At 41.7% G+C, this 15,013-nt stretch overlaps 1 protein-coding gene across 1 annotated transcript; it reads left to right on the top strand.

Annotated features, from left to right (window-relative positions):
* The first annotated feature begins 2,388 nt into the window (after positions 1–2,388).
* Positions 2,389–5,154, top strand: LOC102234496 (U3 small nucleolar RNA-associated protein 14 homolog A-like). The gene has a single exon (XM_014475705.2). The coding sequence runs from the start codon at positions 2,453–2,455 to the stop codon at positions 4,724–4,726; it is 2,274 nt and encodes a 757-aa protein (XP_014331191.2). The 5' UTR covers positions 2,389–2,452; the 3' UTR covers positions 4,727–5,154.
* The last annotated feature ends 9,859 nt before the right edge of the window (positions 5,155–15,013 follow it).

Below are 15,013 nucleotides of genomic sequence, written 5' to 3'. Positions count from 1 at the left end.
TGCATTATAAGTTTCTTAAAATGAAACTTCATGTCTTCATCATGTGTAACACTGTCCGCCATAAACGAGGAGCTTTTAACACAGTTAAATAGTTCATAATAATGCTCTGCCACATTTGAGTAATTCCCTTTGCTTCATTTACGCCATCAATATTTTTTGGCAGACCAGTTTTATAATTGGGGCCTGCCCATAGCAATGCATAGGGATGTAATCCCTATGCATTGCATGGCAGGCACCTATTGTTCTACACCTCAAAATAACTGCCGCTTCCTACTACCGTTAATGCGGCTCGTACCGCTGCATGCCCCCTCACAATATATATATCAAAACGTGCGGCTCAATCCCGTGAGGGGAGCTATTACTTTTGTTGGCATTTCGAGTAACTGTGGCGACATAATTAACAAAAAACGAGCCAAATTTAACTCAAAACAAAAGTCTAACTGACACAAAACAGTGTCAGTTAGACTCAAAATAGACATAGAATTTAGTCTGCCTCTCTGAACTGCTCTTTAGAACTACAATGACTGAAGGTTAGAACTACAACATGGCGGACACTGAGTGCCTACAAAAGAGGTCTGAGCTGAATGTCAGAACTACAACATGGTGGAACTGTCAGTTACTACAGAGGAGGACTGAGCTGGCCTTTAGAACTACTTGTGTTTTGGGCTTTTTATAACTGATTTTACCCAACCATTGTTACACATGATATTAGTTTAGCTCTTTGAAATGAAGCATACTGAAAATTTCAAAATAAAAGCCTTGAATATTTTTTACATCAGATAATTGCTCTTTTTGGCTTTATGTGACTTTTTTATCCAAAGCACTGTTACACATGGGATTAGTGTGGCAATTTAAAATTAAGCTTAACAAAAATTTCAAAATAAAAGCCTTGACAATTTTTACATCAGATAATTGCTCTTTTGAGCACTATATAACTGATTTAACCCAGCAATTGTTACACATGGGATTAGTTTGGCACTTTGAAATGAAGCTTAACAAAAATTTCAAAATAAAAGCCTTGAGAAATTTTACATTACGTAATTGCTCTTGAGCATTATATAACTGAGTTAACCCAATGACTATTAGACATGTGATTAGTTTGGACCTTTGAAATTAAGCTTAACAAAAATTTCAAAATCAAAGCCTCAACATGCCCCTGCGGTTAGTGCACCGCTGCAGGCGGTGCAATAATATTATTCTGCATTATCTTTTTCTCTGAGGTTAGGGAACTGCCTTGCGCAGCAAGGCAGTTCATTAGCATTAGCATTTTAGCTTTAATAAGCTATTAGCTATTTATTTTACTTTTTAGCCATGTTTAGTATACTGAATGGAGTAAGTCCATTATAGAAAACATCCTAGTGATGTCCCACATGCTACTGACAGCAATCACGCTAACATTAGCATTTTTGCTAATTTTAGCTGATACACTTACTTTATCATACTGAATGGTGCAAGTCCATGTTAGTAAACATTCTTGTCAATCTCCACATGCTATTGATTACGTTGCAGCTTTCTTTAGCATTGATGCTAATTTCTAGCATCAGAACGCTGGGTCCAAACCGACGGGCACACTTTGGCAAGCCCCGGTTAAATTTCTTCAGGAATTTTCTAGTTATTCATATTCTTTATTTCCTTCCAGAAATCATGTGTGCAGTTGTTTTGCATTTTTCTTGCAAGCAAATTAGACTTCATTGTATCCTCATTTCTTTTAATAAAACGGAGGGCATATTTAAAATTTGCATTTGCCCGTTTCTTATACTCAAAAAGAAGACCATGCTTCTCTCTTTAAGGCAGCCTTGCCTCTGCATGAAGCTCCTTCTCCTACTCATTCCATCCAAAGCTGAGAAATAAAAGACATTGAAATGTAGCTAAAAACTGTACTTCATTAGCAATTATGATAAACCAAATGTTTAATTGGAGCATACTACTGTGATCACAGTACTACTGTTTAAAATCCATCCATCGGAAGATAACTGGCCTTATGGCGCCTCCCAGAGGGCAGCAGCTCACACAAGTGGGAAAGGCTGCATCCCTTATTTTAACAGAGAAGAAAATGTGACTTGCACTGTCAAGTCAAGTTAGTCAATATATCTTAACATGTATGCCAAGTATTTATACTTTGCTGTTCCCATAGCCCATTTCGTTTTCTGCAGTAGCAGTGAAAGAGTGCACCTTTTAAATCTGATCACATAAAGAAGTTTTTTACAAACAGTTGAATGATTGCGACATCATTTCATCTCAAAGAAATGATTTCTACATCACCCATCTGATGATGTGGCTTGTAGGTTCGAGAAGTTCCTTCGTGGAAAAAGAATTTAGAAAACCCAAAGAAGGAAAGTTTACAAAGAGACGGAAACATTTTTGCGACACTTTTGCTCCTGTTACGATCAGGCGTTGCGACAGTGGTTGTGTTTGGGGCACATGTGAGGTTGAGCTAAGTGTGGTCTTTAGCATGGCGAAAGTCTCCAAGAAAAACAGTCATAAAAAGAAGTTAATGGTGAGCTGCGGTGATCCTGCCATCAGCGAGGGGGATCAACAGCTGCTGTATGAAGACGAAGAAGAAGAACAAGGCGGTATGGATAGAGCAGAGGAAGAAACCATGAGCAGCGAGGAGGACGAGGGAGAGGATGAACGAAAACGGCAAAAATTGCTGGAGGGCATCAGGTCTCTGGGTGGGAAGAGGAAGAAGGCGCTGGGGGAGAGGTCTGAGGCGGCCGGACAAATGTCCGAGTTCTCCGTGAACCCTGACGGTGGTCCCGGTAAGGTCCAGCTGTCGGATCTGATCGGGAGCTTAGAAAAGACCCCTGCTGTTCCGGCTAAAAGTAAAAAGCAGTTGAAGAATCTGCAGCGCTCTAAGAAAACCATTGAATCTCCTCTGAGCAAACAAGAGACTGAGAGGATCCAGAGGGACATGGCTTTCCAGAAGGCAGCATCAGAGGTGAGCCGCTGGGACGGCGTTATCACCCAGAACCAGAGGGCCGAACAGCTGCTGTTCCCTCTGAACCGGGACCCGGCCGGCCCCAGACCTGTAGAGAGACTGGTGGTGGGCTGGAAGGCTCGGACTCCACTGGAGCAGGAGATCTTTGCTCTGTTGTCTGCCAACAAGCAGCCCCTTATTGACCCCATTCTGACCCCTGCTGAGGAGGCGTCAGTAAAGGCCATGAGCCTGGAGGAGGCTAAAATCCGCCGTGCTGAGCTGCAAAAAGCCCGGGCCCTGCAGTCCTATTATGAGGCCAAGGCTCGGAGAGAGAGAAAAATCAAAAGCAAGAAGTATCACAAAGTGCAGAACAAGGCCAAGCGGAAGGAATTCCTGAAGCACTTTGAAGAGATGGTTCAGATGGATCCAGCAGTTGCTCTGCAGGAGCTGAATAAGATGGAGCTGGCCAGGATGCAGGAGAGGATGACATTAAAACACCAGAACAGCAGCAAGTGGGCCAAGTCAAAGGCCATCATGGCCAAATATGACGAAGAGGCTCGCAAAGCTATGCAGCAGCAGCTGGAGATGAACAAAGAGCTCACTCAAAGGCTGATTACTCCACTCAACGATGATGATGATGAGGAGGAGGAGAAGGAGGAGGCAGCAGCAGATGAGGCTGATATGCTTCCTGACTTTGTGAACGATGCAGTGGATGGTCGAGATGCATCAAATCCGTGGATGAAAGGCAAGCTATCTGCAGAACCAGCACAGCAGCAGCTGAGTGACGCACTGACAGAGGCAGCACAGGCCTCAGTCAGTGAGGAAGAGGAGTGTCAGGCTGGGGAAACAGAAGAGGAAGCCCTCCTCGGAGAGTTTAACAGTAGGAGGAAACTGCATCAAGCTCAGGAGTCTGACGCAGCAGGAGGTGTTTTACCAGAGGAGGTGACAGAGGACAGAGCTGCAGCGGTCGAGTCGGAGGCTTCTGACAGTGATGACAGCTGTCTGTTGGAGTCCCCAAGCATCTCCAGAGGAAGAGAAAATGTCCTGAAAGAGACAAAAGCAACTGACCACTCTGAGCGGTCAGCTCTGCTGGAGGAGAGGCTGATGAGGATCAGGACTGTGGAAGACTTGGAGCTTCTCCCTCATGAGCCATCAGATGAACCCAGTCAGCCTCCCACTACAAAAGCCCCTCCCTCTGAAGAGAAGCACCTAGGCAAAAGGAAAAAGAAAGGAATAGAGTTGAAAGAAGTTCTCACTAAAGAGACAAAGCTTATCAAAGTTCCATTTACTCCAACTGTCACAGACTCTGAGGATCCAGAAGCTAAGATTGACCAAAGAGGACTGATTAAGGAAGCTTTTGCTGGAGATGATGTAATCTCAGACTTTCTTAAAGATAAAAGGAGGAAGGAGGATGAAGGGAAGTCAAAGGTGATAGACCTCACCCTGCCTGGCTGGGGTGATTGGGGGGGGGTGGGTCTAAAGCCACCAAAAAGAAAGCGCAGAAGGTTTAGGGTTAAGAGTGCCCCTCCTCCACCAAGGAAAGACCAGCATCTTCCCAGTGTCATCATCTCTGAGAAGAGGAACACCTCTGTCAGCCTCCACCAGGTTCATTCCCTGCCATTCCCCTTTGAGAACCATGCACAGTTTGAGAGCTGTATCCGCTCACCACTTGGCCGCGCCTGGAACACGGAGCGAACTGTGAAAAAGGTCACCAAACCCAGAGTGGTCACCCAGCTGGGGGCCATCATTGATCCCATGGCTGAGGAGGAACTGCTGAAGAACAACAAGAAGGTGGTTGCTAGTAGCTAGGGGAAGTCCATGCAGATCAGAAAGTGGTAACAATTTTCACTAGAACAATTTTGGACCGGTTAATTTTATCATGTATGTCAAAGAAAAAAATTACATTTCCCTTAAAATGCAGAGAATGGGACTGATTTGAAATACGAGTGTAACTGAAATGCTTCATCTTTTCTGTTCAGTCACATTTATATCAACTGAGTAATGAAGCAGATTAAATAAATGTGTAATTTCAATGCCTTGTGTGTCTGTGAACAGACAGTGGAATGCAGTTTGCTTTTTACAGATCATCATGTTGGTGTGTGCTGCTCCTTTTCCATAATTATCTTATTGTTGGATAAATTGTGGGAAAGTGTGTGCTTAGTGTAAAAGATGGGAGGATCTAATGAGGCATTGTGACATTGGTGAAGCTGTATTAATAAAATATCTAATATGGTCAATTCTTTGGTGTGTTTCCTGTAATCTAAGATTTTATTAAGGTAAAACCAGCAATGATATTAGATAAACATTTAATATAACTGCCATGGCATTAAATATATATATATATTAACAAAATAGCAAAAAGACCAAGAAGGATAATGAAATAAATCTGTATCTAGGGATCAGAAATGTGTCTCTGCTGGGTTGTAATCTGTTGAAACTGAGTTCTGTCTGTAACCTTGTTCCTGAGGGCTTGATCAAACCTTTAATTTCAATGCAAAAAATTACAGTAATTCTTAAATATATACTGATTTTATTATAAAAATATTTAATGTGAATAATCCACAGCCTGGGCTTTGCTTGGAACAGCCAGAAAATACCACAGTGCAAAGATAAAATTTTAATTGGGGCTAATTAGAATCCAAATTTTACAAACGCAGTGTGTTATACAGCCTGTATACAGTTGTTAGAACACACATCCTGATGAGTCTCATTTCTCATGTTAAAAGTACCTGGAGAAAAATAAAAGTTAACCAGATATTTAACAAACTTTTCATGAAACCCATGTTTATCTTTTTAAAAATAGTACTTTTTGGTTTGATGTAATATAATGTTAAATATGTTTTCATAGAAAGATATTAAACATCAATCTTTGACTGTATAGTGTTTTTCACTTAGTGATGGACTGACTGAAATAAATGACATTTCTAATAATATTCTAGTTCACTGAATGAGTGTAGATACTGCAGAAAGTGAAATATGGCCATTGAATTTAACCACACTAGTGGTGCGTTGCTGTGAGTAAACATAAAGCCAGTGACACTAAAGAGTAATATGTTTGTATTTGTGAATGAATTTGTCTTTTAAATATTTCAGTGGGGATTATGTAGTCTGGTAGTTGTTGGGAAGAAAGACTTTTGAAATGGCTCTGCAGCAACTTAATGCTAAAGGAGTTTTCCAGGACAGTTACAATACTGTGCATTTGGTGAGAAACATTGTAGCAACAATCTGTTGCATTCAGATATCAACTCTGAGCTATCTTTAGGCCCAGTTAGTCTTACCCATTGCAGATTTAAATTTAATATTTTAATTCAATCAAGAAGTTAGTTGCATATAATGTTGCATGATTAAAAATATTTAGCTGTTCTTGTCTGTTTGAACTTATATTAACAATGACATCTAAACCCTGCTTAGTTTCCTGACCACCTTCTTTACATGTTTCCATAGGAAATTTTATTATTTTAGGTGGTTAGCTCAAAGTCTTTGAGGTTAGAATGGTTCCCTGGCATCATCATAATCTAATTAAGAATAATTTTGGGCTTAACTAAAAGTTCCTATGAAAAGCAAGGAGGGTTGCTGTTGAAGTGTCTAAAAGTAGCATTTTTGTGATTTGATGTCAAACTTCCTTCTTTTCTCCTGCTCACAGCTATTTTTCAGAATACACAGGAGAGTTTAAAAGAAAAGCCATTACACTTGATAGACACTCTATTAAGGTGGACAGGATGCAATAATAGACTATTCATCTGTTCAGGTACTGATTCTCAACCTGAATGCTCAAGAGACAATAGAGAATTCCATTGAAAATCATGACATTCTCCACATTACTCTCCAGAACCACTTCTTCAGACCAATTACTAAACCTTTGTAAAGCTTTGTGGAATAAAATGAGAATTAGCCTTCAGAGCTTCACCGACTCCAACAACATTAGATACATTCGAGCAGATGAAAGCTGTAATCAAGCTGGGTTTTCATTGCTTTATGCAGGTGACAACAGGGTGGCTCTATGTGGGGAAAAGGGGGAACATCTGTCCCCAGCTTCTCCCTCCAAATTGTATGTCCTTAAAATCAGACTTCTAAAAATCTCTTGTTTGTCCAAAAGCCTCTTTTAGCATTGAAAATAAAAATATTTGAATGTAAATAAAAATGTAGGTCCCTGAAAGATGTAGTGATGGCCCTGTGTCACTGTGTCTTTCAATATCACAGCACAACAGGCTCAACAGACAGAAAATAATATTAAAACAACAAAGCTTGTGTATAAAAGAAAAGTCTCACTTAAAAATAGGCATCGTGTCTGGCACATTTTTGCTTAAAACGTGTTTGTTCTTCTCTCACTAAAGTGACACAGTGGGTAGAGCAGGGGTGTCTAAAGTGGGTCCTCGAGGGCCGGCATCCCATGTGTTTTAGTTCTCTCCCTGGTTTAACGCACCTGGATCAAATGATGGCTCATTAAAGGCCTAGGAAGAATACTGACATGCTGAGAAGGTTGTTACTACCACCAGTGAGAGAACTAAAACAACCTGTTTATTTGTTGTCTCACCTGCAACTTTCTCCACATTTTCCTCCAACTCCTCTGGCTCTGAGTGCTCCATCCCCTGCATGGTCACTCCAGAGGTTTGTCCTGTCATATCCTCTGTGTTCTCCATCAACTCTTCTGCTGTGTGTGGCTCAATCTCCTCTGCAGTGTTGTATAAAGTACTGAAATCTCAGAGTCAAGTAAAAGTATAGGTACCTCTCCAAAATATGACTTTGGTAAAAGTCCAGGTCACTGACTGAAATGTTACTTGAGTTAAAGTCTTAAAGTATCTGAAACTTCTTGTACTTAAGTATGGAAATTACTGTAAAAATGGATGTACTCAAGTAATGTAATGAAAAATACAAGTAAAAAGCAAAACAAGGCAAATGCAGTTTGAATGACATTTTTTTATATTTTGGTAAACTTGTCAAATACACTTAAAATAATGTACCCAACCAAGTGCAGGCAAAATGAAACCTGCTAATAGATATACCTGCAGGCATCATTTAGTTAAGAAAATTAGGTGCTTTACCTATAGCACAAGGTTAACTTAACCTGCTTTACAACTGAACCAGCTTCTTAGTATACCCTCCAGGACAGAAAATACAAAGTTTTTGTAAGCCTTAAGTTTTCCCTTCAAGTAAGGTCAGTGCTGAAAATGAGAAAAATAAATAGTACAGAAAATGCGGCCAACATGAAGAAAAAAAAGCTGTTACGATTACTCTACTTCACAAATCAGTGAATCAGTCAATGCTACAGTCAGTAGGTGGTGCACACAACTGGTCATTATGCAAAAGAAAAAAAGAATTGGGAGGGAAATGCAGCTTATTGGCATCTGTAAACCTGGTTTTGAACTTGCATGCCTTTCTTATATTTGTTAAATTTAGTCTAAATTGCTATCGCTATGGCTTCTGTCCCCCCTTGAACAGAGGAGTCTAGGTAGCCTGCTACAGTCAACATTAGGCCTCAGCTAAATACACCACGTGTGGAACTGAAACAATGCCAAACAAAGTTCATTTATGGTCAACGTTTCACAATACAGTAGTGTCTAGTGACCAAGCTATAGTTACTGAAACAGGAGGATTATAACCATTTCATAAGACGTTACCTCGATGTGTTTCTTCAAGTTGGACGGGGAGTTTTTGTAAGATAGAATTTCCACATCTTCGGGCAGGAATAACATAAACTGCATGCAGTACGACGAATCTTTAACACCCACGAAAGAGTATATTGTGTTTAAATAAGACCAGGGGCTCTCATCACCAGCTGGTGGTTCCCCTGGAGCCGTGTCCGACGTAGTTGCAGTCGTTGTGGTCTCCGTCTCCTCCTCCATGTGGCTGCTGCTGATTGCGAGACTTGCTTTGTGTTTAATGGGAGAAGCGAAACAGGTGTATCCTATTGGTGGTGATGAACAAGCCCAGGCAAGTAGGCTACCGACTTTGTTGCAGTCAATCAGTAGGTGGGGTCAAAACACTTGCGTTTCTCTCTCTCGCTTTTTTGTAACGAGTAACTAAACCACACATTGAAAATGTGTCGGAGTAAAAGTACGCAATTAAGTTCGGAAATATAGTGAAGTAAAAGTGAAAGTTATCAAAAATTTTCATACTCGAGGAAAGTATGAAGTACTCCAAAATATACTTAAGTAAAGTAGTGAAGTATTTTTACTTCGTTACTATACAACACTGCTCCTCTGCTGTGTTCATGTCTACTGGGAGGAACATACATTGTGTCAGAAGGTTCTGGTGGACCACCCTCTCAATATCACTGTTTTCTGGTCGCACCAAATACAAATATGTGTATGTGTATGTTGGGTTGCTTTTTCACCACAATGTAAGGTTGCGACTCCCACTTGTCCCCTAGTTTTTGCCGTCCTTCCTCATGACAGACTTTGACTAAGACTCTGTCCCCTTGGTTGAAAATCTGACCCTTTGCCTTCTGGTTATAGTATTTTTCTGTTGACTTTCAGCCTGGTGAGAGGTCTGGTTTGCTTGGGCGTATGCCTGTGACAGACAGTCATGAAGTCTCTGAACATATGCACTATATTCTCCTGGTTCATTAGCAGTCTGGAGCCCAAAGATGAGGTCAACTGGGAGTCTAGGATGTATGCCGAACATCAGAAGGTATGGCGCATACCCGGTAGAGTCATGGCGTGAACAGTTATATGCATATGTCATTGCATCCAAGTGCTCGTGCCACCGAGGTTTCAGATGTGGCTCTAATGTCCCGAGCATATTCATGAGTGTCCGGTTGAACCGATCAGTGATGCCATTGCCTTGTGGGTGGTAGGGGGTTGTGTGGGTTTTAGTGATGCCCACACATTTGCACAGCACTTTCAAAGTTGCGCCCCTTGTCAGTGTGCAACTTAGCAGGAAGCCCAAACCTGGCCTCTGTGTTGGCCTCTTGATCTTCAGTGTGATATGCCTGTGCATAGCGTGAGAAATGATCTGTGACCACAAGAATATATGTAGATTCTCTCTCTCTCCTCTCTCTCTCTCTTTCTATATATATATATATATATATATATATATATATATATATATATATATATATATATATATATATATACACTATTTATATATAGTGCTCAGTGAATGTCTCAGACAACAGGGAACAGAGGTTGAGGTGCCAGAGATACCATCATGGGAGGACAAGCCCCTACATGGGATGTACCACCAGCAAATAACCCAAGTGGCTGATATCAGTAAATCCTACCAATGGCTGGGAAAAGCTGGACTCAAGGACAGCACAGAGGCCCTCATCCTGGCCGCCCAGGAACAGGCCCTAAACACCAGAGCAATAGAGGCCCAGATCTACCACACCAGACAAGACCCAAGGTGTAGGTTGTTCAAGGAGGCCCCTGAGACAGTCCAGCACATAACAGCAGGGTGCAAGATACTGGCAGGGAAAGCGTACATGGAACGACATAACCAAGTTGCAGGCATAGTGTACAGAAACATCTGTGCAGAATATGGACTGGAAACCCCGAGATCAAAGTGGGAAACACCCCCAAAGGTGGCGGAGAACGCCAGAGCTAAGATCCTGTGGGACTTCCAGATCCAGACAGACAAAATGGTAATGGCGAACCAACCAGACATTGTCGTAGTGGATAAACAACAGAGGAAAGCCGTTGTGGTAGATGGAGCAATACCAAGCGACTGCAACATCAGGAAAAAGGAGCACGAGAAACTAGAGAAATACCAGGGCCTCAGGGAGGAACTGGAGAGGGCCTGGAAGGTGAAGACCACAGTGGTGCCTGTGGTCATCGGGGCCCTCGGGGCAGTCACCCCCAAACTGGACCAATGGCTACAACAGATCCCAGGAACAACATCAGACAGCTCAGTACAAAAATGTGCAGTCCTTGGCACAGCCAAGATACTGCGCAGAACCCTCAAGCTCCCAGGCCTCTGGTAGAGGACCCGAGCTCAGAGGATAAGAACCACCCGCCGTGGGTGAGAAGGGAATTTTTTTTTTTTTTACTGTATATTAGCCATGCTCCCCCTGAACTGGAAGCTGTTTGTTGTTTTTACCTTAGAGTGGCCAATTCTCTGTTATTCCTATATCGATTTAATACAGTAGGGACTTCCTACTATCCCTACTGTAGGAAGTAGGGATAGTAGGAAGTCTGTCCCTACTTCCTACTGTCTTTTCAGCCATTAAAACTGTTTAATCGTTGTTAACACATCGTGACCTGTTTTTCCGAGCCGCCTTTAAACGCAACATGAGCGCTACGACGCTCGCGCTGGGTTTACACCTGTGCGCAGCGAAGGAGACCTGCTGCTGTTGTTTTCACAGATCATTTCTCACGCTATGCACAGGCATATCACACTGAAGATCAAGAGGCCAACACAGAGGCCAGGTTTGGGCTTCCTGCTAAGTTGCACACTGACGAGGGGCGCAACTTTGAAAGTGCTGTAGTCAGCTGTGTGTGTTAGAATCATAGCAGCAAACTAGCAAAATGCAAAGAACAGTTTTCCCCCAAACTAACAGACTGAGTTCAATAATGCTGCTGGTTGCAGGTAATGTTAGCTACATGATGACTAGCTAATACCAACACAGCACCTTAAGCTTGTTAACTAGTAGCCTAGAGGCTACTGATGTTGTTGTTTATGTTCAAAAGTGTGTAGTTCTTGTTACATTGAGTAACTTTTGGGGGGGAAAAGGTACTTATATGAGTAGTTTAGCTGCACAGTACCTTTTTCTTTTTACTTGAGTAATATTATTATTGCTATGTATTCATTTTGCCCCTCCCCCACTCATCCTCCCAAAAGTAAGTCGATGCCCCCCTTGTTAAACTCATCTGGAACAGGGGCTGTATATATTGTAACGATTCTGTGTTTTAGTTCTGCTGGGGTTCATATGGTTATTTGTATTTGTTATAAGTTGCATTGTGATCCTTTCTGTTAGAGAGTTATGGGCTTCCCCTGTCTGACTCTGCTGGCTCCCACTCACATGTGATAGGCCTGTCATGTGGGCGGGGGATCGGTGGAGCGGGAGTACCGGAACCGGATGTGGGAGAGAGTTCAGAGGGGAGTTAGCAATGAAGCTAATGGTTGATGGTGCCCGTTTGTTAGAGGCGTGAGCTGCAGCCTCAGAAATAGCAGCTTGTACCTATTTCTAATAAACCCTGTTTGGCGGGACTACATCTCCGGTGTTGACGTCATTACAATATAAATATGATAATATGAATCAAATCCCTATGTTACGGAGTGAAAGCTTCTTCAATCAAGACGGAGGCTCGGATGTCTTTTACTGAACATTTCTGTTCAGTTTTTATTGAGAAGAAAACCGCGAATGCTGATAACGGCAACAGCTGTTCGTTACCAAAATCAACAGAAGCAAGACAGTGACAAAAGACAGAACCAGATTCTGTTAAGCATTCTTCAAAATAAAAGACTTCCTCTATCCAAATAAATCATGCCTCGCACATAAATATGTTTCACTTCACCTTTTGTAATTATATACAATCATGTTAAATTCAATTAATAATAATCATGATGTAAATTATGCATAACATATAATTGTAAATCAGCCACTTATCATGCAAATTATATTTAACAAGAAATAAGTGTAAAGAAGTCACAACACCCTATGAACCACACTCCATACCAATAGATATTGCTACATCTTTTGCTGACCACCAATACAAAATCAACAGGATGAAGAAAAATAAACACCCTACCCTTTTAGAGTTTTTGTATTTTGATTTTGTTGGCCCTATGTACATCCAGGTTTTTTTCACATCACAAAGGAGGCCAAGTATATCCACCATGCCTAGACCTCTTGCTACTCCACTCCCATGAAAAATTTTAAGATCCATCAGTAAGATCCATGACAAAATAGATATTTTTCTCTGTTACTCAACCTAATAAAGTCTAATGCTGTGCAAAGTAGAATTCAACAGCTAGCACTGGCTCCCTGTCTTCCTTTTAGCCATTCTATGCTGTGTTATATTCAGAGATGGTGAGAAACTGTAATGCCCACATTACCTCTGCCTTCTTTTCTGCACACTCCAGATAAGATTCAAGGACGCAGATTGATCTTTTAGCTGTCTTGGATGTGTGTGCATGTGTGTGTGTGTTGGTATGTGAGAAGAATGAAAGAGCCCATTTTCTTGTGTAATCCCAGGCCTGAGTCCATTTTCAGCCTGACAGGAGGAAGATTAACTTGGTTAGGTGCAGAGCTACTCAAGCACACCAAATTAAATTAATGGAACAAATTTCCCCCATAATTAAGATGAAAATACGTGTCAGTTGTAACCTTGCCGAACACTAATTATGTACAAATGATTTATCATCTGTTTCATTCTGAAAAGCAATGGGCTCACCTCTCTGATAGTCCTTGCTGGCTGTTTAGAGATTGCTCCTGATTAACAGTGACAGATTCGACTGCGGAGAAGCTGCATGTCACTGGTTGACGAATCAGCAGCAGCCTGAGCTCCCTCTCGTATCCCTCCCATTAACCTGTACTGTGTGTGCAGATGAGCAGATCTGGGCCTGAGCTCTCTGTCTTGTATCTTTCTTTGGAATGGAAATAAAAAGGAGGGATAAGAAGGGATTGAATTTGGGGTGGGGATGGGAAAAAGGGGATTTCACCTATCCTCCCATCTTCTGTATCTTTCATCCATCGCTTGTCATTGCAGGGTTGCTGAGGTGGGAGGGCTTAGGGGCTGTCTCATGCATTTACACACTCACACCAAAAGGTAATTTAGAGAATAATCAACCTAACAGAACTGTAGGATCCAGAGAAACCCATGAATGTTCAGGGAGAAAATGCAAACCCTATGCAGATAACGCCAGACTGGGATATGAACCCAGGATCTGCTTGCAAGGCAGCAGTGCTGCCGATTGAGCCACCATGTAGGTTTCAGCTGTTTGGTATTCAGAGGCTTATTAAACAGGGCAGACAACTTCCAGCTGAACCTAGTACAATTTCCTTCCATAAACCCAACCATCCATTTTCTAACACGCTTATCCCTAGTAGGGTCGCAAGGGGTGTCAGTGTCTGTCTCCAGCGGTCAGCTGGCGAGAGGTGGGGTCATCCTGGACAGGTCACCAGTCCATCTCAAAGCCCTGGTTCAGTTTGTGTCCATATAATTCATCTAACAAAATTCAGGGTATTTAAATTTTCTGTATACATTAAATTCACAAGAGTTCATCTGTTAATATAAACATCTTTGATGGATAATTTCTTTAAAAGTGGATGGTTCCATTGAATCAGCATGAGCCCAGCAGATGGTGCTCTAGGGCTAGGCTCTACATGCTCTATGAATTGCTGTGGTTAATTATAAATTAGCTGCTGGCACACTTATTCATTTAATGGCTGGGAAGAATGGATTTATTTGAGGGTGCAGCAGCTTTGATTTGCATCAGAATCACAGCCTCTTGTGTAGTGGTGGACACATTCACCAGTCTGTAATCATTGTTGTGCAGACTTACTCACAAGGGATATACCCTCTTTCTTCATGATCATTATGCATGCCACACACATGCTGCCATAGGTTTCCTGCTGGCAGCAGTGGCTCATTTGCATTTTCCTCTCCTAGTCCCAAATAGTTGTGCAGTGATATTGATTTTGTTTTAGACCCCTAGCACTTCCCCCTACATAAAAGGAACAGTGGTTTTGCATTCTTTATTTTTCTGTATGATTCCTCTTCTGAACTAGAATGGTAGTTTATTTTTTTGGTTTCAAAATGTCATTAAACCCACATGCGAACTCATCAGGCATCATTTGACTTTCCATTGTAACTTGGGTCTATTAATCAGACACCTGCGATGCCACAGTGTGCTTCCTGTATGTTCCATTGTTGTGATGAATCAGTATGCTGGCACTGGGGAGCTACCTGCACTCTACATCTTACATCTCTGTTCTGCCTTCAGTGAGCTTGTTGGTACAAACTTAACTATTCCCCAAGCTGTTGAAGAGACAAGGCAGCAGTGAAGAGGATGCATGTTATGCATAGGTGCATAACAGACAGAATGTCACACAATTGAGTGCAGCATTTGTACAGCAGTTTGTATGATGCAAAATAGAACTATGTTGAAAACAATCTGTATTTTAATTTGAAGTGAGTTCCTAAACAATAAAAA

The sequence above is a fragment of the Xiphophorus maculatus genome, chromosome 7, assembly GCF_002775205.1.
Source record: "Xiphophorus maculatus strain JP 163 A chromosome 7, X_maculatus-5.0-male, whole genome shotgun sequence".
Taxonomy (NCBI): Eukaryota; Metazoa; Chordata; class Actinopteri; order Cyprinodontiformes; family Poeciliidae; genus Xiphophorus; species Xiphophorus maculatus.
The sequence above is the reverse complement of the archived record's forward strand: the minus strand, read 5'-3'. Positions and strand labels throughout refer to the sequence as shown.